The sequence below is a fragment of the Syngnathus scovelli genome, chromosome 12 (assembly GCF_024217435.2).
Source record: "Syngnathus scovelli strain Florida chromosome 12, RoL_Ssco_1.2, whole genome shotgun sequence".
NCBI lineage: Eukaryota > Metazoa > Chordata > Actinopteri > Syngnathiformes > Syngnathidae > Syngnathus > Syngnathus scovelli.
Genome location: NC_090858.1, coordinates 800,397 through 826,725, shown reverse-complemented (window position 1 = coordinate 826,725; position 26,329 = coordinate 800,397). Strand labels below are relative to the sequence as shown.

General features: G+C 42.5%; 1 protein-coding gene across 3 annotated transcripts in view; it reads left to right on the top strand.

The window, feature by feature from the left end:
• LOC125978446 (adhesion G protein-coupled receptor A1) overlaps nucleotides 1-26,329 on the top strand; it is a 67,135-nt gene that overhangs the window by 29,820 nt on the left and 10,986 nt on the right. The window contains exons 1-4 of one of the 3 annotated variants that reach the window (XM_049735798.2): nucleotides 7,205-9,179; nucleotides 9,417-9,627; nucleotides 9,947-10,155; nucleotides 24,028-24,155. In XM_049735798.2, coding sequence (XP_049591755.1) covers nucleotides 9,159-9,179; nucleotides 9,417-9,627; nucleotides 9,947-10,155; nucleotides 24,028-24,155 — 569 coding nt within the window. In that variant the 5' untranslated portion in view covers nucleotides 7,205-9,158. Of the gene's footprint in view, nucleotides 1-7,204; nucleotides 9,180-9,416; nucleotides 9,628-9,946; nucleotides 10,156-10,215; nucleotides 10,911-24,027; nucleotides 24,156-26,329 lie in introns of those variants that run through there. The other 2 variants (XM_049735797.2, XM_049735799.2) reach the window with 2 other exon arrangements.

Here is a 26,329-nt window from a genome sequence, read left to right as displayed (position 1 = left end):
TTGACCTGCTTTGCAGATTGTATGGTTCACGGAAGGTAAGAATTTGGAAGAATATTTACTACTTAAGACCTCTCCTTTCCTCACCATTGACAGGTAATTAGTAGCAGCCTGTAGGCTGAGCAAGTAGTGCGTCCTCCCTCTCCACACCTCTTTCTTCTCAGACAGCCTTTCTCTGCTCCACAGAGCTTCACTGCCTTTTAATTGCACCACGTGGGTGTGTTTATGTACTTATTTTTCCACTTGAGGGCTGGTGGTACTAGATGTACTTTTTTTTACATTATGGTGTGTGTGATGTGCGTATGCATCAGCTGGCCTCCGGGTTAAGTTTCTATCTGGGGACACTGTTGCAGCACAATTGAGCCAGCAGCCGCCTGCCGCACAGTAAACACAGGCATCTGAAACAACCAAATATGACCTAGTTTATCTCTATTCAGTAAACATGCCACTTTATGAATATGAATGTTTAATGTGCTGCTAATTTGCCTCTAATTGGAATATGTTAGGACCCAATGTGCACAGTTATCTCTGAAGAAAAGTAGGATTAGTAACTTGTGCATTTTCATATTGACCAGAGAGCGTGTGATGATGATGTTGTTTGGATTTGACAAGCTAGACACAAGCTCCAGTTAATTACATGGGTGTTAAACTGCAGTCAAACGTCCGATTAAAACGGCACCCGGCGTTAAGAGTATTAGTCACTTCATTTGAATCAAAAGGGAGTTGGCTGCAAGTGCCTGTGACTTGCATGTATTCATGCTTGTAAATGTATTCGGAACGTACATCTGCCATTATGCAGGGGTGGTCCCCTTAACATAATTCCTAACAATCATGTCCAGGACAAAGACTTACTTCAATTGTGCTCTGTTGCTGTGGAATAGTGTGTCCGCCGGCTCTGCAAAACACGGCGGCGAGAGGTAACGAATACTAATTGATGTCAAGAAGGTGACAAAAACTAGAAAATGTTATTTGATGGTGGTATGTGACAAAAGAGGGGCATGAGGCAGACAGGTGGATCTATCTAGCAGCTAGAGCTAAAACATGCTCAGACTAAGTGCCTGATTTATGAATAGTAGGCATGAAATTCCATGTGCATTGTCACAGAATGCCCGAATAAAGTGGGTGAAATAGTCATGGCGAAAAAGTGCTTTACCTTGCCATGGAACATTTGGGAAATCACTACATGTGCAAAGAAATCTGGAAATGTTACCATAAGACCCATGTCATAGAAGTAGAGACTACTAGACCCACGATTATGTAAAAAATGGATGATATAACGTGCATATTCTAGAAATTGATAGTGGCTTTTTAAAATGACTCAAGATTGAAAAATGAAAACCAGTGAAAACAGTGTCCCTTTAAAGACGCAAGATCAAGCATCATCACATTTTGTTTATCAGATGAATCAAATTGCATATGCTAAATAAATCTAATTGCGTGTCCTCTTCAGATTAACTGACGGTCAGATGTTTGTGTTTGTGGCCACTTTAGCACGTGCAAGCCTTTAGCAAATCCCATCCTACGCTGGGAACAAGATGATACTGTGTGTCGAGTAATGAGGAAGACAAATGGTTCCATCAATGAGTCAAAGCCAGAAGGCTCAAGGGATGGATGGACGGACGGACGGCTGTGTGTTACCATGAGTGAGTGACAAAGATAAATTTCCCTTGGCGGAGGAGTAGGTACGTTTTGTCCATCTTTTTCCCGTATAGACTAATGTGCAGGACATGCTGAACCTTGTGGTTTAAATGTCATCATTTACTCCAATTGCCTGGGATCACTCATGTTAGAGTCATTTAACGAAGCAAGCCTGCATTCATTTGCTGCTGTATGTCCTCATTTTCTTCTTCCTCAATTGTAGCCGCGATACATTCATTTATCATACAAAGTACTTTGTCAAACTATCCGAGATAATTTGTTTTTTCTACCTTTGTCCTGTATAGTCTGTTGTCTTTGTGTGAGTGTGTGTAAAAGAGGAATTCACCCAATTATTTTTTTTTATTATTATTTTAGCCATTACCATTTTACTATGCCCGCTTATATTTGCACCAGAATCCACTCTGACTTCTGAACAAAAAATTGCTCATTTCTCTATTGAGCTTGCCTCTATAGTCATGTCCACAGTGTGGTTAAATATAAAATCAAATGTGCGCCATTGTAGAAACAAGAATACTCCAGGCCAGTCTTCCCTAACCTTTTATCTAATATATGATATGATAACGATATATGATAAGACAATATTTGCAATCTGCAGAAATGTTCAAGTGACTGGTGCAAGCACATTCTTCACTGTAGGGTTAAACGCAATTGATAAAATCAGTATAGTCAAATTGACATTGTTCACGGATGTCCAGCACAGCCACAGCAATAATATATAGTACTCTGCCGATCTTTCAATAATTTACAACAGTTGAACATGTCGTTTGTTTAATACAGTAGTATTCGTGTAATGTAATTAATTTTGTCACCATTGAGGACATAGCGCTGATATATTCTCCGCCGCCACTATCGGATCACATTCATCAATCATCTGGCTGTGTTGGCATCACACTGTCACCCACTTTATGAATGCACTTAACTGTTCCCGCAAATTGATCAAAGGTTCTTTTGACATCTGGAAAAAAACAACAATCATCAATTGCCAGACATGGGATAAAATGATGAAGCTCATAATCTCGTGCTATTCTTCTCTGGCCAAGAGGCTGAAAGCAGAAAAGGGCTTTCTTCCCATGACTCGGCCGGGCCGTTTCATCACCTTTGTCCGGCTTCAACTTCAACCTTTTGGCGAGGACGACAAATCATGTCGTCGGATTGACGCTCATTTCTCGTCCTCCTTAGTGTCTGTCATCTTGCCAAGGCAGAAGGAGAAGATGCAGCAGCGGGGAGTCCTTGAAATTCATCTGCTCCCTCTTGTGTATTGCAAGCTGCTTTCATATGCTCACGCTGTGATCAACTCTATGGGAGGTAGCTACGTTCAATAGAAGAAACAAAACATTGCCTATCACTAACCTTAAAGCCGGTTGTGACCAGTATAACATTTCATGCTTAAGCTTAAGTTTTGGTGAGCTTGAGGCCACCCACTGACTGTCTGTCAGCAAGACATGATTAGTTAGAAGATGGGATCGTTTCAAAGCACGTACAAACAAACAATTGTTCACACTCGCACCGAGGAGAATTTGTAGTCTGCGATTGTTGGACCCGGTATTTTTATCTACAATCATTTATAAAAGTGAGCTCAATAAAATGTCTGGAAGCATACTTAATGGCTTTATAACATTTTAATTAGCTTTTCCTCTAATTTACAGTCCTGCTATTGTTGCAAAATGGATTTCCTCCTATTTATGTCCCTCTAAGGGCAGTTGTTATACAATTATTACGTTCTCAATACAAATATTATCTGATGTTATGATGGCACAACTGGGAGCTCAACTGTTCTCAACGATAACAACTTGTGCCGTCTTTGTTGAATGGGTTCTTTCATTATTATCACTTCTAGATTCAGACGGATGCTGCTTTGCGCCGATAACTCCCTTTTTATTGCCCACTGTCTAGATGTTATCCATTACATTTTCAGAAACCCGATTTCAGACTGCTGTGTCAAGCAATGCAAGATGACTGTAGCTACAACGGAAAATCGCAATCATGTGATATTTATCCGTATTTATAGATAGCTCAATAAAGCCACATAGTCCCAGTTTACACCAATGCTTTTTGATAAAACAGGATGAAAAGTTCACATTTTATACACGCTTAGAAAGAAGGAAGAACACTGTGTATTGGGCTGTATTCATTATATGAAGTTATATAGAGCACCCAAATAATATATATATATATTTTTTAATGTCTTTAGGCGGCTTGGTGTGGTTTCTGGGGTGGGCATATATTCTTGCATCTCGTCTTTTTTCTTAAAAAAATACATAAACAATAGAAGGCCTTTGTGAGGGCTTTTTTGAATGAGCAATTTTCTCAGGTTTACAGAGAGGAATGCATGTACATGTGCTGGCTGGCCAAATACTTAAATAAGGACCCCCTGATTGACAACTGTTTTTTTTTTTTTTCTTCACCGAATTAATGACTTTGCTGTTTGAACTCCATGCTGCATTAAACACAGCTCTTGCAGTTAATTATTCATGTTCCTCGGAGTCAGGAGCATGCACACACTTGTGCCTTTAAGTTAGCATACCCTGGCAGAATGTTAAAGATTAGTTGAGGAAAACGCGAGTGATCATGGAAAAACATTTAGTATTAATCAGATTCATGGTGAAGACAAAAAGAGATAGTATCCATTCAACCACCATCAGTGGTATTTTCCCCACAAATTGCAAATCAGTTCTGATTGAGAAATTTGCTTGACTCCTATTGGTAAATTATTTTCAATGTAATAATTTCATTTCTACCAAAAACGGTGACACAGCTGGTTAACTGGTTGACTTTTCTGAAATGCTTTAAATAAGTTGATTCTCAGTCTTTGTTATTCAAGTTTGAACATGAATCCCAAATGTTGAATTGAAAAGACGTGGTTACTTGCGAGAAAGAAAGCAGCCCCGCTCCTAGCAGAGAACTTAATGATTATGCATGACGTCAGTCCGTCCGTCCGTCCGTGCATCTACCTGCTGTTTCTATTCAATCCTCTTTAAAGTGTGTAAGAATTTCCCCAGCTGTGTAATCCATTGTGGCACAGCACTCTGTTCTCCTGAAGAGCGTAAGCAACTCCCAGCCTGGCTAATCCATACTGGAGCTCTTGACACAGTGGTCTACGCATGGAATCCGAGTGGAATCCTAAAGAGGAGGGGATCATCTGTTGCTTTTGCCAGCAGTTGGGCTCATCTTGTTAGTGGACTCACTCTGCATTCAAACTGTCTGCAGCTTTTCTTTTTTTTTATATGATGACATAAGATAGCTGGCTACTGTAACGTCACTTCAGCCAGTATCACTAGTATTTGCTGTTTGGCGATGATATTTTTACACTACTGATGGCCAATGAGACAATTTGTGTAATGTAGTTGATGCCCAATAGGTTTGTGACTTTCAGGTTCTTTTATGCACCATAAACCTTTACTAGCACTCAGTTTAGAGCAGACTTAATGGTTGAATATTGGATGGATATCGGTGTTGCCGTTTTAACCTCATTTTGCTAAATTAGGCTACCAACTAAAAATAATAGTAAATGGTTGAAGCGCTTCTCTGATTACTTGTTTTTGAACACAATCATGCCCTTTGTTTTTAAAACATGGACTTTCCTCATTTTTTTAATTATTATTATTTTAGTCTGTTCTTTTTTTATCACATAAACCTAACATTTTAACAGGTACTAGCTCTAGACTTTATTTCAACTGAAGGAAGCAATTGCCTTTGTAATTAATGAGCTTGGTTAGGAAAAAAAAAACTTCTCCACTTTAACAGAAAAGACGGTGACAAAGAGAGGCAAAATGGGGTCAAAAGCACAGCAATTAAGATCTATAAAGTGGTCAGATGGGGAAAAAAAAAACGAGTTTCATTAAGATGCTTGTCGATTGTGCAGAACCACAATCGACAATCAAGAGAACATGCTATCAAGTTTCCATTTCACGTGCATAAACTGTGGCTTGTGCTGCAAGACAGTGAGTCATATGGTGCAAATTACAAATGACCTACCTCTGAGTCATCTTTTACAGCAACAACCTGACCTGAACAAACAATATGGAAACTTCAAATGAATTTCTTTTAAGTAGGGGGGATTTGCAAGATGTATTTGCAAGAAATGATTTTCCATGAATTTAAATGGAATGATTAAGAAAGGGGACATAAATAACACTTGGCTTGGGAAAAAGTGTTTGAATTTTGATTTGCTTGGTGTCCTCCAAGCATACTGTTCAGTCTGCATGTTCCTGGCTCTACTTCAGTTCCAGCAGGCGATCATTAGAGCTTTTTGGTCCTGGCAGCCCCACAATGCTCCAAGAATCTGGCTGTTTTCTGGGAAGCACTACCACCACCAGGAATACAAGCTTATTGTGCAATTGCGTTGGCGCCTATTAGATTGATGGAGGGACAGAAAGAAACCTTTCAGGCCAGTTGCTTGTCTTCTGAGTTCAACATATGGTTAAACCGTCGCAGTTTCCTCAGATGGACCCAAATTATTAATTGATGTGTTTTGGTTTTCCTGGGACTTGTTTGTTAGATGGTAGTGACAAGTGAACATCAAATACACGTCAGTAAAATAGAGCCAGTTGTTGGGGTTTTTTTGTATGGCCGTGCTGTGATCATCCTTGAGATACTAAGTCGTCAACTAGTCGTGGAAAGAAAGTGCTTTCCATTGATGTTGTTTTAACTTGCTGGTGCATCGAGTCTATCTATCCCTACCGTTAGTCCATGGTGAATGTTTATCGATGAATTAAACTCCAATTTGTACTCACTAGACTGAATCCCCAATGAATTCCATTGAGATGAATGATTGTTTTCTAGTCTGAGGAGTCAATCCCTTGCTCTTGTTGTTTGCTGTACCACTGTGCCCTTGATGAGGAAAATGGAATTTCCATTTGATTAATGTGGGAGTAACCGTGTGCACGAGCGACACGATGAGAATATCAAGCCCATTGCAAATAAGTCACCGTATCCGCTCTGTAACACTTCAATTGTAGCGAATCTAAAATGGTGGTTTGGTGTGTGGAAAAGCACGATTCTTTTCCCCAACTTGTTTTATGCATGTGCTGAGGTGGCAACAAAAATGGAGTTGTGGATGAGCGTGAAGTGTTGATTAAGAATTTATAAAGTGACAAGTAAGGGTAGATGTCACGGAGAACTCTAAACAAAACAATCCCGTGCCAAACATGGCGCCAAAGCTCTCCTTTGAGCACATGAATAATGAAGCAGAGGAAAAGACTACATTCTGTTGTTGCACCACAGTAGTAATAAGCAATTAATTTAACAAGAGGTAAACATAAGCATCAGAACCACAAAGCCTAAGTGGCATTTCCATACTTGCGTTTGGCTCCTGAAAGTCAGGATGTTGCAGACAAATGAAAACAAACAACTTTTAAATGTCATTTATTTCATCTTTAAGAATATGGAATTGAGCTAATGACTCTTTGACCATTGATTTAGAGTTGACATGCAATAATTACAATAAGGTATGCTTTAAATACAATTTGAATAACTCGGCTCTGCTCCCCAGAAGGAATCCCCTCTCCTCTGTTGTAATCTGTCTTGACAGGAAAAAAAAAAATCTGTGAAAGAGCTTGAAAGATCCATAGAGTCCCATTGTCCTCAAGAACACACCATGCTGCGATTTCGCTTGTCATCCAGTATCTAAAATTGGAATCAGTTTCAGCAGGTCTATATCTGGCATGATATCGCATCCACTTTTGTTTTGCATCTTCAGTAGCCTAGATCGTCCCAACAGTATATATCTTGATACTGGCTTCAGATTTGATGTTGCTCGGGGCCCAAGGCGATTGGTTCTCTGTGTTTACCTAATGCTAAGTCGGCCTTTACATTTGCACACAATACGTACATTAAGCGCTCATAATCAAGCGTGCTTTTCACTGCTGTCCATCTGTTGCAGTCAAGTGAATGTTTTTGATGCAGCACAAGCCTTTGACGTAACAGTCTGAGTCAGAGGCGCGCCGCCCGAGGAGCTGCAGCACAGCTCTCTCTGTCCATACAAAGCAAGTAGCACAAATTTCTGCTATCCTCGCGTCACTCACCTATTTGTCACGGTCACACTGTCTTTCACCATGTCTCGGCTTATGAGACTACTTGTCGTTACAACAAAAATTATGCAAATCTCCCATTCTGCTCTTCAGCAATTCTGCTGGTCAGAGCTCCAGCTGTTCTGCTTGTCCTCAAGCTGTGCTGCTCTTCACTATCCATCCATGCATCTATTCATCCATCCATCCCTCCATCCATCCCTCCCTCCCTCCCTCCATCCATCCATCCATCCATCCATCCATCCATCCATCCATCCATCCATCCATCCATCCATCCATCCATCCATCCATCCATCCATCCATCCATCCATCCATCCATCCATCCATCCATCCCTCCCTCCCTCCCTCCCTCCCTCCATCCCTCCATCCATCCATCCATCCATCCATCCATCCATCCATCCATCCATCCATCCATCCATCCATCCATCCATCCATCCATCCATCCATCCATCAGGATACGCCAGTTTATCCACTTGTGTGACGGGTGTTAGAGGGTTACGGAACTCTTGCTCGAGCTCAGGAAAACAATGCGTTGTCTACATCTGCAGCTTCTATCGCACTCACAGCCTTGTAAATCTTTTTGATGCCTCATGTAGAAAGAGATGCGAAGACAAGTACACAAGATAAGATTGCTTGGAAAACGTTTCCTCCTGGGGTCAGCTGATGGAGGTTCACGGCTCTAAGAGGCTCCTCTTTGAGTGCCTTTCCAGCACCAAAGAGGCTCAGTTCCCCCTCAGCACGTTTCCAAATTTCGATACTCAATGTAGTGTGGAGAACAGACCACCGACTTAAGATGTTTGGAAAAAAACGCACATATATCCAAGATGTTCTCTCTTTTGTACTGTTCCGTGTGGCAGGATGAAAATCAATAGCCTTTTCCGAATGGGTCAATGCGGCTATCAAATGCAAATGAGTTTCATAAACAAAAAAACAATCATGCATGTCCATAGGTTTTAGTATTTCATTTTGCCAATGTTTACGTTTTTGTTTTGTTTAACACACCCAATTTTAATTCAAAACCAAGTGACACCCCTGGCACCATTCACACTTCTAAGTCATTTAGTCTTCATCTAGACTAACATAGATATTTTTGGAATGTGGGAGAAGGCCGGTTTCTCTGCAAAAAAAACATAGAGTGGCACGCGATATCCTCACAGGAAGGCTGGAGGCAAGATCCAAACCCTGAACCTCTGAGGAGTGAGGCAGTGTTGCTCGCAACTAACTCGGTCGGTGCTGCCACATTTCTGTCATCCATCATCAAAAGTGTTCATACTCATGAGTCATACTTTATAGTAAGTCAGTCATCCTTACATGTAGATGCAATGAAATACATTTTCATGTCACCTCCATGCGTGTATTTCTCTCAAAACCACTCAGTGTCACCAGTTTTCTTTTTTTCTTTTTGGGAGGGGGGGCAACATGTGAAAAGAAGATCAAGTCAGACCAGTTGTCTCTTTAAATCAAACGGCAGTGCTGATGTGCCCTCAAGCTGAAATGGTAAGAACCATTTCCACCTCTGCGGCAGGGAGTCTGACCAAATAGGCACGCTTCAAAAGGGATTCGCACTGCCTTGCGCTCTCTTGTGTTTTATGGTTTCTTCCATAGAGGATAACAAAGCCATTTGTCTTGATTTATTTTTGATGTGAGTTGTTTTTTTTTTTTTTTCCCCACCCCTGCACGTGTCCCTTGGCAAATGAGCTGACTTAATGTTGATGTTTTGCGTTGAATCCGCAGAACTCCGTGGCAGTCGCCTCCATCCATTTACCTCTGGCTGCTCCGCACACCTCCTCCTCTGCCTTGCAATCTGTTGATAACTCCACTTGCAGGCTGCAGTTCATCGTATTCCGCAATGGCAAACTCTTCCCGTGCACGGGGAATTCGTCCAATCTCGCGGACGATGGGAAGCGCAGGAGCGTGTCAACACCAGTTGCTTTCACCAAATTAGGTAAGAGGAAATCCATTTGACCATGTATCGTGCCGCTATGTCAATGCTGTCTTGTTATGGCGTCACATTTTCGCCTTCCAAATAAATACTACGCCACCTGTGTCTGGGACTTGTTTATTTTGCACCACTGGATTGCACTTTTGAAACAGCGTCATGCGCGTGTTTGTATGCATGCATGCATGCATGCATGCGACGATCACACTTTTCTTTTTCTTTTTTTTAACGAGTGCACTGATCGACTTTTAGGTTTTATATACTGAATACATCACCCTCCTCTCTCTCTCTCTCTCATTTTTTTTTCCTTTTCGTTTTCCCGCAGATGGCTGCAGCCTGGGGAGCGCCGTGCACTCCGTCACTATTGCACTCAGGCACTTCGCACTGGGGGTAGAGCCCACCGCAGCCTATTGGGACTTTGACCTGCTGGATGGACATGGTGGTTGGAGGGCAGAGGGCTGCCACATAACAGGCTCCGGTGGAAACACGACCACCATTCACTGCACCCATCTTAATAACTTTGCCGTGCTCATGGTGAGTAGTCAGTCTATGAGATGGCAGTGTCATTCATGTTAGCAGCCTCCCCCACTTCCAGCCTGTTATGGGTCGAAAACATCGTTTCCCAATAAAGGATAGCTGGAGTCACGTGTTGTGAAAGCTTTGGTGAAGAGGGCATTTAAAAGCTCCCTTTGTTGGTGTATTTCTCCGCAGATTAGTCAAATGCGTGGATTATTTTTTTTAATATTCCGCATAGTCGACATATGTGCCAAATGCTCTTAATAATTCCGAAATAAGGAATATCTTTGAGTAAAAAAAAAAAAAAAAGCAGCCTATTTTTAAGGGCTCCTTTTTCCCCTCCCATAAAGAGAATAAGAATAGAAGCGATGGTCTGAGAAGGAAGGAAGGAAGGAGCGAGCGCCTGCCTGCCTGCCTGCCTGCCTTGTCAGGAGCTATTCGCCTTGGAGCGCAAGTGGTGTTTTAATTGGTCGCAAGCATCGCGCCGAGAGAAAATGTTGGACTATGAAGCCTAGCATGGCTCATTTGTGCCGCTCAAGTTGATGTGGACGCCGGCGAGATGCCTCCTCCAGTCGACGTCCCCTCTTCACGCTGATTTCATAAGGATAATAACCAAAGCGCAACTGGCAATCGCTTCGACCGCCCGCCCGCCCGAGTGGCTCCATGCACAGAGCCGCTTTTGCACCTGCTCTGATTCTTATTTTATTTTCTTTTTTGGATGAAAAGAAATCCTCCGGATGTTTACCGAAGAGTGGGATTCGTTAGACTGGGAGGTCAGTTCTCAGTGGAGCATGGAAAGGGATGGTGTGCTTGAAATGCTTGTCGCTGCTTTCCAAGTTGCCGTTTACCTGCATATTTTATGAGCTCGATTCAGCTTGTTGGAAATAAGCTGGCTGGCTGGCTGGCTCGCTGGAAACTGGAAAACGCCGCATAGGAATGACAAAGTGTGGCCATGCAGGCAGCGTGTGCGTGTGCCTGTGCTCAGGGTGGCGATGGTGCTCGTGGGTGGGTGGGTGGGTGCATGTGAGAGTGCAGGTGTCCGTGGAGAATACTAAACTCTTAGTACATCCGAGCAGATGTCATATTGTAATTGCGTGCATTTTTCTCCCAAATACCTGGCTTGGAGAAGAAGGCGCACGTTTAGCGTGCGCCCACCCGGAGGCTGCAGGGAGCGAGATAGATAGAACGCGACGTTTGTTCTTTTCTGCTTTCTAATTACCGACGTTAACTTCAATAGTCACACGTCTGTCCTGTCGCCAATGTGGGATTTGAATTGTGGTTGTGCATCTCAAGGAAGGATGCGTTTGCGTTTGCGTTTGGGATTGCGCGTGAGTGAATGCAGTCACCACACCCGCCTGGTCTCTGCAGTGCCCGCGAAAAAGACCCCTGTTAACAGACCTGTGACATCACGCTGCTTTGCTTTAACATCAGATGTTGCTATTCTTCTTCTTTTTTGCAATCTCTGTAATGGACACATTTGCTCGGAAGGCTTTCGCCAGCACCAGACCTGTTGCTTAATTGTGTCATGTCACGCTTTAAAGCATTTCCTCGGAATACTGCTGCCCTCCGAGTCGTCCGTATTAAGCAATTTATTACCAAGTAGTGAGTGTATAAGGAAATAATGCCACTCTGTTCATTGCTGCAGTGCTCCTTGAGGAAAATCAGGTCAACTTGCTGTAAAATTAGTTCCATTGCTGTGACAGTAAGGCAATAAGAAGCGCGGCAGTGATTTGTAGTACGAACACAACAGTTACATCACTTTCTAAATGTAACCGGATCACTTTCTGTGCCTTAAAGAATAGCTTATGGGGATAAAATGCATGATGCCTTATCGTGTTTTTGCCAATAACGCCACACACATTATGGAGGTGTGCGATTCTGCGTTTATGTGCGAGATGGAGGCTACAAATAAGTTGACAACCCAATACAATTGTCCCTGGTGACTGACTAAGGCTTTATGAGAGAAATAAAAGTACTTCTTTGAGACTCTCTTGGACTTGTGATCAGAAAGAAAATACACAGTGGCCACATTCTGATCTCGACTCTCAATTCTAAATACCTCATTAAGATCTGTTTGTCTGTTCCTTGGTGTAATTAGGTGGAATTTTTCTTAGTGATGTGTTACACAGTCTCACCAATTATTCAACACTCAGCTATGTTAGGACAGCTTGCCCAAATGCATCTCCCCCAGAATTCTAATGAGAGCAGAGCTGTTCTGAATGTTGAACGTTTCAGAACCAGGGACAGTTCCTATGGCTCCCCCTACCCTACCTTACCTTACCTTACCTTACCCTACCCTAGCCTTCCCTATCTCGCATGGCCTCGTCTGTCTGCGGCGAGGGCTGACTCACGCGTTTACAGCAATGGAGCCTCGTCATTTGTCTCCATCATTGTGACAAGCTTCTCCGTATCCCGCACTCAACCAAAACGCACATCTGCTGTGGCTTCTGTATGCTTAAAAGGTCACAGAGAAGCGCAGTCGTGTTAATTAGTAATTGCTGTAAGTAATACAACGTCTCGAATATGCCCACTTCAACAACTGCTCTTCAATCATAAATATGAAGACAAGAATGTCCTTTCATGGGGCGGATATACGTAGTTCCAGGAAAAAAGGAATCATGTTCCTCTTGTGTTGATGACTCCTCTGGGATGTCTTATTCCTGAAATGTTTGATAAGTCTCAGGACTGTCAAATTTTTTTCACACACCCAAATATACCTTATGCAGTGGCTTTGTCAACTGCGGCACAATCATGCTTGACGAGAAATCGGGAGCCTTCCCTAAATCATTTTCATAGAATCATATGAAATGTCTTCCAAGGATCCTGAGGCTCATAAAGCCCAGCAGACAGCGAGCGACTCGGCTGAGCACAGCCGGAGTGTGGCACAATGTATGGGCATGTTTTTATGAGTGGCTGACTGTCAACAACTACGTTGCAAGGTCACACATTCGACAGCCAATTAAAAATGTCCCATTCTAACAAAAATCATGTTTGTGGGTACTAAGCAAGAGCCAGGTCGTACCCCCGCAGTATATAGTACATTGTATTTTACAATGAGACCTACTTGTATTTATAGTTTTATTGGTATCGCAGTCTTATTTGCCTACTGAACTGAACGCAGTCAGCGAATGCAACGACTACATTTGAGGCCAACCGCCTTCTTTGAAAATTCCACACTCACTTGTTGAGGATGATTCAAACAGCCTCAAAATTGTGTGCCACCATCCTTGTGTAGTGTTAAGTATACAATTTCTTATAACAAATTGAGAGTTTGATAAGCATGTCTTGTAGCACTGAGTGAACGTCAAGAAATATAGAAGCAACCCCAAAAATATTTACGCTGTTAAAATTGAGTGTGGAAACAATGTGTGTGATGAGATTTGGTTTAATACAGCTGTGGTTTAGCTCGTGCAACCAAATATTCCATGTAGGTACATTAAGTTTCAACTTGGTCATGATATCCTATCATAAATCTGCCTCCCTGTGGTAAAATTAGTCAAGCGTATTAGAGATACACGTCAACCTTGATAAGAAAAAAGCCAAAGCTCCAGGAAGGTTGAAAGATGGCAGCAGTGTATTTGCGCTTGCAAGTAATGTGTGGCAATCGGAGAGAGTGAGGCAGTGCACGTCAAGGAATTACCTTGAGGCGCACACGCAATTTGGGCTTCCTTCCACATTATAAAAGAGATCTTGGTCCTGCACAGAAGGATGACATAGGTTCAAGAACACATCTTGTTTTGATTCTAGGGCGGATTCTGTTCCTTAGCAACTGTCTTCATTTTATAGACAATTGCTATAGCGTGTAAACCAGACCAATAGCCATCAAAGCCATACCTCACACTTTTGGACTTGGCAAAGGTAATAAAGCGCAGGCTGAAGACAAAAAAAATATATATATATATATATATATATAGCAAACCCCCGCGTGGCTACAATTGATTCTTTTTAGTATTTTAGTTGAATGAGTCTCTTTGTATACCGGAAAATTAAATTATATATTCTGCTGACTGAAAATAAAAGACTTTTTAGAGGACATGGGTAATCAGTAATTCACCGTGTTTTGGCGTTGCGGCTAAGCGTTGGCACTATTATGCCGCGCTCTGGCTCGCAATTGTTCCCAATGTGAGTGGGCAGCCATTCAGCCTCTGACATAAGCATCCACCAATCAGCTTCAACTGTGTGTTAAGTCACATCAACATACTGTACTGCACATACTCTGGCTGTGGCTCATTTATCTCCAATTGCCGCCTGCAGCTGTGTTTTCGTGTGAAAGGGCATCCAGCAACCCACCTCCGTCTCCACAATTCTTCCAACACAGACGATCGCTTGCCAATAACTACATAGGGGTGTTTTTTTTTTTTCCCCTGAGTAATCTGTTTAGAAGAGACAAATGTATCATTGCTTTTTGATATTGTTTGCTTAAAGATATGCAATTGTGTCATCATACATGTGTTTTATTATGGTATAGGTAGTAATTGCAGTAAGTAATTGTCATTCCAATTATGTCTACTCCACAGGGAGTCTGATGGAAGAGTGCAGTGGGGCTCTTTATTGTTTGTGACACAAATTTGTGTCAACTGTTTGACACTAATTATAAATAATGGAGAAAAAAGTGCCAGGTGTGGTTGTAGAGAGACCATTCCTAATTTAAAATGTCTTTGGTCAACACAATGTTCTGAAAGTCAATTTGACTTCATATTTTACCGATTAACATTCACACTTGTAGCCGTTTGCCAATTTTAGATGTGACAAGTCCACTTGACTTCGGGGATACTACGTTGCGTCTGAATCTTATTTATTTATTTATGTATTTATTTATTTATTGAGGTCTCAACTTGAGCCAAAAAAAAAAAAAAGGCATCTCTTTCTTCAGTTTTAATGACGCTACCTGACATTTTTCCAATGTCATTGAATTCATTAGAGCTTTGAGCGGCAGACGGCAATAATGAGCATTTTGGGGTAGCGGAAGAGACAAGGTTCCAAACACACATTTTAGTTTTTAATCTTTATTGAGTCGCTTAGCTGGCAGTTGTGTTAACAAACAAATTGGGACTTTAACTTGAAATATACGTGACATAAATCATAGAGGCATTTAAGGTTGTGATTGGCTGCAAAAAAAAAAGGATCAACTGTGAAATCAACCGTACTATCGCAATGGGATTCCGAAAATAGCTTCACTTCTGAAAAGCTATTTGATGTTTAAAAAAAAAAAAAAGGCTTCTCTACGACCGCACTACTGAGAAATGTAGTTAAGAAGGTAGCGACACTACATGTACCACCTGCCATCAAGCCCGAGAGAAAGACTGGTAAAAATAAGGACATACTGTGTAAATTGCCTTCCCCCCGTGTCTCCGTCTGAGGTTTTGTCACTGAAAGTTAATTGGTTGACTGTATGTGTGTGATGTAGTTATTGGTTTGCACAATGCAATCAAGAGCAACAGAGTTGGAGTTAGTACTCCATTCCCCCACTCTCTGTTGAGCCAGTCCAATCATGTTTTTTGGGCCGGCCACTTCTATCTTATTTCATACATTCTGCCCCATCACCGCTATACACTGTATCATTCTGATTCCTGCTTAAAAAAAGAGAGATAAAGGTGACTCTCATTTCCATACTAGACTTGGAAAGCATTATTATCCGGTACATGGCGGACTTTTCTAGCGCAGCCGATCACGATCAGCATGACCCTTGGCATTCAACCTGCAAGTGGCTTAATAAAAGATAATTCTTAGACAGGCAGAGTGCAGACAAGGCCTGCAGTTGTCTTTTTGAATCCAGTCTCAGGGTTGAAGAGCTGTGACTGGTTGCTGGGCTTTTAATTAGGGGCAGCTATTGATGCAATGTGCACTCCTACGAGGAAGATAAGGACAATAGAGAATGAGTGCTGCATCATTTTAAGAGGGGATGATAACGTGGCTAGGACTGTTAAAAGCTCTTTGAATTTTTGTCAAAGGGCTTATACAGTGATCTACACAAGATGAGTACATATTGTAAACACCAGCTTGTTACAGTGAATATACTATACCCATTCAAAATGTGTTCAATGTCATTTAGCAAATTTTGTCTCAATTAGATCGTTAGTAGGTCCTAATAGATGTTAGTAGGTCATAATTATTAAAGTTAAAGTCCCAATGATCATCGTCACACACACATCTGGGTGTGGTGAAATTTGTCCTCTGCATTTAACCCATCCCCATGTGATTTTAATCCATCCCCTGGGGGAGAGGGGAGCAGTGAGCAGCAGCGGTGCCGCGCTCGGGAATCATTTGGTGATCTAACCCCCCAATTCCAACCCTTAATGCTGAGTGCCAAGCAGGGAGGCAATGGGTCCCATTTTTATAGTCTTTGGTATGACCCGGCCGGGGTTTGAACCCACAACCTTCCAGTCTGAGGGCGGACACTCTACTACTAGGCCACTGAGCTGGTTGGAGTACCAACTACCGTGTTATGTTTGACCGGCTCGCGGCGCCTCTCCTTTGCCGTGCAGCGTGAGCGGAGCCCCCGCCAGCCAGCCGAACAGCCAGCCTCAGCGAGCAGGCGAGCGAGCTTTCCCGCGTCCCTCACCACAAGCGTGTTTGACCACACCTCTGGGCAGAACTGAGACCTGTTTACAAATTTCATCCATCTTACAGTTGAATACTGTGCAGGGCTCTATAATTGACTTGTGACCAGTCCAGGATGTAATCTGGCTTCGCCTGAAGTCACCCTGAAGGCTCCGGCTCCGACTCCGGCTCCGGCTCCGGCTCTGGCTCTGTCTCTGTCTCCCTCAACACGAGTGATGTATGGATGTGATGTATTGCTAATGCTGCTACTGCGTTTCATATGTAATGGGGCTGATTCCCACCAGTGTCACAAACAAAAAGATGGGGTTGGATAAGGAAAGCAATCTGGAATTAAAAGTGTGCCAAATAGATGATCTATAAATCTTTTTTTTTTTTTTTTTAAATACTGCGATTCAAACATACGGTATATTTAACAAATTTGAGTGGAAGAACATTTTTTTTAATCTTATCCCAAGTCAATCCACATACCCAAAGTGGCATCGGATTTAAATAAGCAATGGGAAACATGGGGGGGAAAAAATAATTGGGTTGGCTGCTTTATTGGTTTTGCAATTCTGGTGAGATTTGTTGACTAACACAATGTCAATTAGCTGTGCAGTGTCATTTAAGGAGGATTAGAGGCGATTACTTTTGATTGTCTGATCTTGTCTTATGAGTTAGCTACACGATAAATCACTAATTGGGCCTTGAGGTTGGTCGCTGAATATAATAAACTAAAGAAGTGAACAATGCAAGGAAAATAACGGAAGTCATCCATTTGAATATAAAATGGATTGTAGCAAGGTACAAGTGTAACCATCTTGGTTTGTTTCTTCTTAAGGATTGAAAGGGCCATCATGCTGAGAAACGATTTGATTTCAATTCACCCTTATATTTTCGGGATGTTTATGCTCACATGCCCATTCCCTTGATGTTGATGTTAGGCTGCAAAAGTCTCTCAGACCTTCAAGCCGTGTCATTAAATTTGACTGGACTTACTTAGCGTTTAACTGGGCATCTGTTGTCATCCTGCTGCAGTGCATCTTTAAGCCTCTCATCCCATTCCATGCCTTAGCCTTCGCCTTGGCCAAAAAGCTCCCATTTGCATATTGCTCTTTTATGGAGGGAAAAAATAAACACAAATGATATTTCTACATCAATATTTCCCCAAAGATATTGAAGCAGTTTGATTCCTCAACTTCTCTGAATCGAGTGGGTGTGTAGCAAGCCCGAAAAGGGCACATACTTGAATAATGAGTCACCATCCTACATCGCACATTGCACATCTTCCACTTTTAAAGGGTAAAGCATGCAAATGACAAACTGCATAGATGAAATCTAAAAGTACATCACAGATCGATTTTGACGTATAATTTATGCATAAAATAGTCAAGGAGATGCCTTCACCCAGAAGACTTTATTCTAAGCAGGGTCAAGGCAAAGCAAACTTGAGGGAAATAAATTGCAGTTGTATCTTGTTTCCTAAGAAATATGACATCAGATAAAGGCTCACTTTGCTTTTTAAATTCCTAATTGATAAACAAAAAATGGGAGATGACTCATTCCCTTCAACCGAGGCAGTAATACTGGTCATCCCACTGGTGAATATTGGATAAAGGGTTCCGAAAATAGATGGAAAATGCACATTGGTCGTGATTTTGCGGCCAGAATGAGATGCAAACATGTAAATTGCTGGCGTTTGTGTGTCCACTTAAGGCTAAGTGCTACAGATAGCACATCTGTCAGAGGAGAAATGTGTCTGAGCTGTGACCATCGTAAACAATCCGTAATGAAAAATCGGGTCAAATTGCATTGTGCTGGGGAGGGAGGGAGGGAGGGAAGGGCACAATTGCTTCCAGGGCTGAAGGGGTAATGATTATCTTGTCTCCTCACCCCATGGTATATTTTTACTATTTTTACTTTCTATCACGCCTCCCCTCCTGTCATAAAATGTATTTGTTATGGCATTTTTCACACCCTCTTTGCATGGCCTTAAACGTAGATCCCTTTTAGTGCATCCGGACCACCCACCGTCCAGAGGGATATTAGAAAAATGTGGCTTTTGGATTATATGGGAAAATATTTAAGGTAGTAAATGATCAAGTATTATCTGGAAAAAAGATACGTATATGGTTTTGCTCTGCTGTCGTACTTTCCAACTCCAGAAATCCACCAATGACTGGTTAATAATAATAATGTTGAATGGATAATTCCCCACGTTATGAAATAATAATCATTGCCATCACAAAGTGGGCAGCACCTCTTGCACTTCTGCACAAGGCAATGATTTAGTTCGCATGGTGATTTCTACAGTGGAGCTCTCCAATGTCCAACATTGCGCAGTCAGCCAGCACTGTCGAAAGACCATTAAAAGGTCACAGCCAGAGAGAGCGCACATGAAAATGATGGCAGGCAACAGATGCACGTGAGCTCTGTTACGCTATTAAGCGCCACAGAGGCAGCCTCGTTTATCCTCCAAGATCATTGCCGCTGCCACAGTCTAATGTATTGTTGGAGATGCTGCCTGCCTGCTTGCCCGCCTGCCTGCCTGCCTGCCTGCCTGCCTGCCTGCCTCTCTGCCTACCCGCATGCTGTTTCTCTGCTCCACTTTGACCCCATCCGTCCTGTCACCATGTCCGTAAACAGTATCAGAGCAGAACTCAAAACGTTCTGTCCTATTTTTCATTTATTGTGTTGAAGAAATGTGTCAAATGTATCATCTGGCAAGAGAAAAAAATATGGAGCAATGCAAGCTGTCTCTGCAAGCTGAGAACAGGGTGCGAACACTGCATCCAAGACGCTTCCCGCATGCGCTTTCCTTTCTATTTTCACTCTTTCTATCTCATTGCTTGTAAGTCAGCTCAAATATTGAATATATTTGCTCAGCTGCAATCTCAGGAAACCATTTTAATGATTAAAAAAGAACCCATAGCTGCATTTTATTTTTATTTTTATTATATTTTCTGCAGACCAGTCATGCATGTTCCAAGATATGTTGGCCAAGGGGTTGGAGATGACAGCAAAATATAAAAAAAAAAAAAGAAAAGCCACATGGGTCTCTTTGGAATTTAGTTGTGTCAATCAAGTAGCGGCCAACGTTGAAGAGCTCAATGTCAAATCATCACAAAGGACATTCAGTTTTACTGAGACGCTGATGGTGCAATCAAATTTCAGGTTCTGATCGTATTTCGCTTTTTTGTAGTTCTATCCTTTACTATAATCATAATTATTTGGAACAGGAGGACTGCGAGCGAAATACGTGGCCGTGCTCCTCCTTGAATTGATTGTACATTTTAGATCGAAGCAAGTGTTTGGATGGCCTTAAGGTGAAAATACTTCAGATCTGAATGCTAATGAAACAACAGCCCCTTGATGATTCCTTCCATACTGTTGCACGGGATTTGCGTGTTGCGTCGCGTCGCGTCCCGGCGCGTCCAGGCGCTGGTGATTTCATGCCTGAATGTATATCCAAGCTGCGAGCTGAGTGACAGCCTGAAGGTGCCGCCGCTGAATCATTAATGAAGCGCATTAATGGTGCATGGCCATTTTTCATTCTGTTGTTAAGTCAGGAAGTTCTGTCTCACCAGTGTTCTGTCACACTCTGTTCTCCTGTGGGGTGTGGGCAAGCCAGAGTGAGTTTGATTTGCACACTTAGGCTGGTTCCGTTCCAGTGTTCACGGGGCCACTCAAGGATGATAAAATACAGCGCCCGCCGCAAGCCTGCAGGCTGTTTGCCAGAGGATTTGAATTTGTTTTCTTCTCTCTCTTTATTTCCGCCTTCTAATCTACATTTGTGTGCATTCTTCCACTCGCTCACTACTGTCATTACAACAGAGCAGAGCGCAAAGTCGATGATGACATTCTGCACCGCGTCGGCAATTTTCATCTCTTCAATCGTATGCAAAGGTTATCAAATTTGCAAGTATACCTGCTGATTATTTACTGGGAGGTTGAACGGATTGTCCAGCGCATAATCAGCACCCAGAGGCTCAAGCGAGAAACGTGGCCTGCAAGCTCTCAGCGGCATTTACTCGTGCAGACCCGAACCTCGTACCGCTATGCCCGAGCGCCCAGATTACGCAGGAGATCAAGTTTAATTGACTTTTATAATCTGATTTTGGAGAGGGGAGGGGAGATGATGCATTAAAGTGGTAGCATGGGATCAGGCACCTGTTTAGCTGCGTAAGGACAGTAGAGTCGTGTTCAGATGTAACATGTCAGTGCTAATCCAGAACAGGCTAAACGGCATTGTATGCTAATGGATCTAATGAATTGTGCTGTCAAAGGGCTGGTCACATTGCCGTGGAAGCAAAGTAATGAAGTGCCCCCCTCCCCCCGTATGGTGATGTAATATAATTGTGGGCCTGGAGGAAATGCATTTCCTGGAGCTGGCACTTCCTGTCCTTAGTTGACATCCGATTGGCTGTGCAACACATTTGAGCTGCCCCAGTGGCCGCTCCATCTTTCATTGTGACAGCTGGGTCAGCAAGGGGGCTTTCAACTTTACAATCTGTTACACGGGACATTGAAAGCTGAACATTCGGTCAAACCAAATCACTTGAATGAATACATACGTATCTGTAGAAATGTCCTTTGTGCTGCCTTGCACTGCCTATGCTTAATACGTAGTATATGATGTGATTGCTTCTGAACCTTCTCTGCTCTTGCATCCTGGAGAAGTAATGTTTGTTCTCGCAACATGGAATTGATGTTTATCTACTTCCCTGAAATTAAAACGGACATCCTATATCGTTGTACGACGCAGTGGGTTAGTGACTAAATTTGGCGGCTCTTTTCTGAAAGCAAATCTCGCCTACTTTGCTGCTGAAAATAGGAAGGATCAACAAGCTCGAAAAGTGTTAAGATCTCCTCCTGGGCTGCTAGTAAATCCTGACTGTATGCTATGTGTGTATGTGTGAATGGGGTGTCCTGCTGTTCATGTTTACCTCCGCTGCTTCTGGGGCTTCAGTCGCAACAGATTCATAGTGTTGCAAGGGTGATGATGCAAGTCTCTTCACTTCCATTTTGGCAAGAGTCCACAGGGCTGCTACCATGTCTTGAAGGGCTTTTGAAGCAGTCCCAGTATGAAAACACAAAACATGCTGTGGACAGATAAGAAGGCTTGAGGAGTTGCGGGAAAATGTGCACTATGTGACTCCGAGCAGCAGAGGCGTTGTTTATTCCATTTCCAAGAATTTGACATCGCGAAGGTCGCGGGCATACTTGAGCCCATCCCAGCTACCAACCATGCATGTTTTTGGAGCGTACCTGGAGGCACCCAGAGAACATGCAAACCCCACAAGGGGAGGGAGGGAGGGAGGGAGGGAGGGAGGGAGGGAGGGAGGGAGGGTGACCCAGGGAGGGAGGGTGACCCATTCGCCCCTTCTATTGACAAGCCGCCGCTGATTTCAATCACCAGCTAATGCTGGGGAACCGTTTGTATCAGATTGGGAATTGTCTCCATTTTACTTGCATCATTCTTCTCCACTTTGTACAAGCAGAAGGAACACCCCTGGTATTCATTGTGATGTGACACAGATCTTTTCTTCTTCTTTTACCCATACTACAAGATAGATGAGCTCCTTCGCTCCTTCAGCGGCTCACTCAGTAATAATTCACATGATTTTTCGTAGAAGAAGGAGCCGGATGCGCGTATAGTCTACTTCACGCCTGGCTGGGACTTGCTCGCTACCAGTCGACCAAATACAAATACAAAATACACCTCGCCCCTTGTGCTCTTTTTCCAAAAAGTATATATATATAAATAACGGCAGGATGGATTGGTCTGATTCCGAAATCCTTGACTCCCCAATAAATGTATGCTATTTCAAGCACATCATTTAAATGAAAAACTCCATTTCGACACATTGTCTTGCTGATGCCGTGGGCTTTTGTTTTCCATCAACATCATTGCACATCATTATAATTGTAATTAACCAATTTTTATTGTCCTTCTATGACATCGCTCTGAGGGTAAATACAAACATCATATTTGCTTGTTGAACATTAATTAACAAACTGGTTGAAGCTGTTTGATATTTTGGAACCCCATCATGAGCTCTCAAATGAAAGTACAGCACATTGTTTTGCCATTGAAGATCTCAGGGCTCAAATGAAAGTACTGCACATATTTGCAGTGCAATTTTATTTTGACTATCCATTGTAAAAACATGATTCTTTTTCGATTGTTTGTATTTTTCCATTCTAGCAATTCCAGCAGATGAATGAGTTGTCTTTGGAGACTATTGACAATGTCGTTTTTAATGTTTTAGTAGCTGCAGTTTTTCATTCAAAGGCTGATTCAAGATTCCAATGGCTGATGTCTGGTCATTTCAAAGTCAGGATCCCAAAAACGGGATCATCCTAGCATGACCAAGCAGTAAATTGTCTTTGGCGTTTTGTTTTCTTTTGGCTTCAAGCCATCATCAGACCCAGTGATGTTACGAGGATTGACTATTTTGGCTGCTCTATATTTGCCACTGCCCTGGCCAAAAAGCCTTCACCCTGTACTACCTTGCAGCCTTGTTCATTTCAAGGTCATGTCTTCATCACTCACCGACCGATAACAATGGTATTAGATAGTGTAGACTGTATGCACATGGCTTTTGGGAAATGGATCTGTGTCATAGGGCTGGCTGGCTGGCTGGCTGGCTGGCTGGCTGCCAACTGAGCTGACAGTGCTATGGATATGATGTATGGAGTCCTTCATTTTGCATCATGAAATCCAAACATCAGTGTTGGGTGCCATATCCCCTATCCAGCCTGCGTGTTAGGAGCCAATACTGCCACGTCCTTGCTTGATCTAAGCAAGCACAGACTTATATGTAAAATTGTTTGTAGATATCACCATTCAATAGTCCAGTGTCCAATATTTGCTTTCCTATCGCGCCATCGGGATGGAGACTATCATTTTCATTCAACAGATATTCTATGAAGCTCATAATGTTATTTATTATCATGTTGAGTAAGATCCCAACGGCGCTGTGCTGATAATACTTAATGAGCACTGCCTATAACAACACTTTTTTGAATTTTGCCTTGCAATCTGGCTCCCAAAAATGCAATATGTAAACACCTTGGTGATAGTTTGAATGGACACTTGTTTGTCCTCGTGGCTTCTTTGTTTTATGTTCTTGTATACAACTTTTTGTTACAACCGTATTGGCTTTTTCAAGCACATTACAGTTTGAGTTGAGAATTCCAAATCTGAGATTTACATTTCATCGTCTTTTCTTGGTGCAATTTTCTAAAGACGGAGACCAACATTTGCTCATTATTATTTCTCATTTAACTGAAGCGCTGGAATGACTTGTCATGAAACTGCCGTTTTTCTTTTAATCTCCCCCGCAGGATCTGAAGAAGGTGCTGTCTTTCCCCCCATACCCAGCGGAGTTTTTGCACCCGGTCGTGTATGCCTGCACGGCGGTCATGCTGCTCTGCCTCTTTGCCTCCATCATCACGTATATAGTGCATCACAGGTAAGAAAAGTCACACCTTTTGCAGATATATGCTGAAGGAAGGGGACTGGCAATCAGTCCTGAGTGCACAAAGCCTTAGTCTGGCTTTAAGCTGTGAGAGTCTTGATCCTCTCATCATTCTGTATCCAATTGAAAATGGAGAAATGGCTCCATGCCATGTTTTAGTGAGTCCCTCAAACAGACTTCATCTCTTCATTCGTGCGCCTTTATTCTGAACGTGCCGAATGTGGTGTGGCCACTTTAGTCTGGCTGAAAACACGGCAGCTGCTTTGACTAAAGCCCCCATCCTACTGAGCGCTGAACAATTGCGAGTGTTTTCCAAGGCAGCCAATGACATACTCTGATGAGAAGACAACCGCCGCTCAGTTGAATAGGGGCTTAAGAACATGTAAATAATAGACACACGCTAAGTGTGTGTGTGTGTGTGTGTGTGTGCATAAATGCCCCTTGAATAATTTTCCTCAAAAATCCACCACCCATCATGTTTTATGCTTCACTACAACAGATCCGCAAATATTTGCTGCTCGACACCGTTTACAGATTTCCACCAGTTATTATTATATTTGGTTAACTTGAAACAAGACGAGTGGCATTATCTGGCCTGCTGAATTGGAGCATCATTTATTGCCATCTTACTCTCTAAAGTAGCTTCATTAAATAACGGCTTTAGAATGAAACAATACTAAAATGATCTATGCATGTCAACGTTCTTATTATTCAAAGACAAAAAAGTCTCATTTAAAGTGAGACAAATGTAGCACATGGATTGTCAAAGCTTTCAAATGTCCAACCTGAATAGTTTCCCGTCAAGGACACCCATTTTCGCATCTCTTCTCTCCCTTCCCCTCACCTCCCCTTCTTCTTTCATTCCCTCGTCACTCCTCAGTACTAAACACCATCTCTGTTTGGTAACACTTAAATTGTGTAGTATCACTCAAGCTGATAGTCGGTCTGTGAAGCACTAACAGGGTGATAAATGGGGGAAAATACGAAAGGGAGTGCTCAAGGCTAGACTCACTAGATTATGGATTGTGGAATCTCAAATCATTATACACATGCTTTTTACCCTATGCTAAAGGGATGATGAAAGCAGTGGCATGTTCCCCCTTTCAAGTAGTAGTAGTAGTAGTAGTAGTAGTAGTAGTAGAATTTCATTTTAGTTTATCCTGTAATATAGTGAGTGTTTTTTTGCAAATGTCAGTCTTCCTCTTCTCTGAATGTGAAATCACAAAAATGTGTGATTTTTCATCATTTTGCTTCTGATTTGGCTCAGATGGAATATGAATAACAATTCCCTACTCCCTGAGTTCCGTATCCGTTGCTCTCAGTTCAATCCAAAGGGTTGCCTGAGCTTTGGCTCCCTTTTTGATGTGTCTGTCGTTGGAGCCCGAACTCAGCCAGGAGCTTGTGTTTTAAATGAAAAGTTTGGACCCATAATTGAGATCGTGCAGAGTTGCAAATGGAATATATTCTCAAAATGTGACTTTTTATTGCTGCTACACGCACGTTTGTGTCTCTCTAGTGCCCCACACTTTGATTCAGAAGTGGGCTTATTAGAAAAAGAATTAGTGGGAAGCTACCAGAATGAAGATCTGCAATTCTGCAGTGCAAAAACTTTTTCTTATCCTAAAATTTAGTTTCAGGGCTCAAACACGAGACACGAAGACAGCTTAATTCATGACAGACTCTGGAGGAAGGGAGTCTGCAGGGTTGCAGGTTAATGTACTTGACCCAATGAAAAGCCAGTGCAGAGCCTATGAAAACCTCCTTCCAGGGAGGCCAGCAGCCAGCTTGATTTATGGCCTCTTTGCTGGATGCACTTCAATACCTGGACCGTAGCAGAGACAGTAGCAGTAGCAGCAGAAGCAGAAGCAGAAGCAGCAGCTCTTTTCCAGACCTGTGAATTCTGGCAGCCCTCATGCTGCACTGCTGCCAATGATTTATCTACGTGGACTTGGCTCAAGTGCTACTGGATCACTTTTTGGAAAATTGACCATTTCCATGTTAGTATATAATATTTTATATTGAAACAACGATTGCAACAAAAATAGCTCGTTCATACAGGACCGTGTGTCCAACGGTATGTTATGGTTTGACCTCTTTCATCGACTGTATTTTCAGAACACGCTGAAGTGGGTTAAGTGCCTTGCCCATGGCTGTGCGACCCTGGGCTC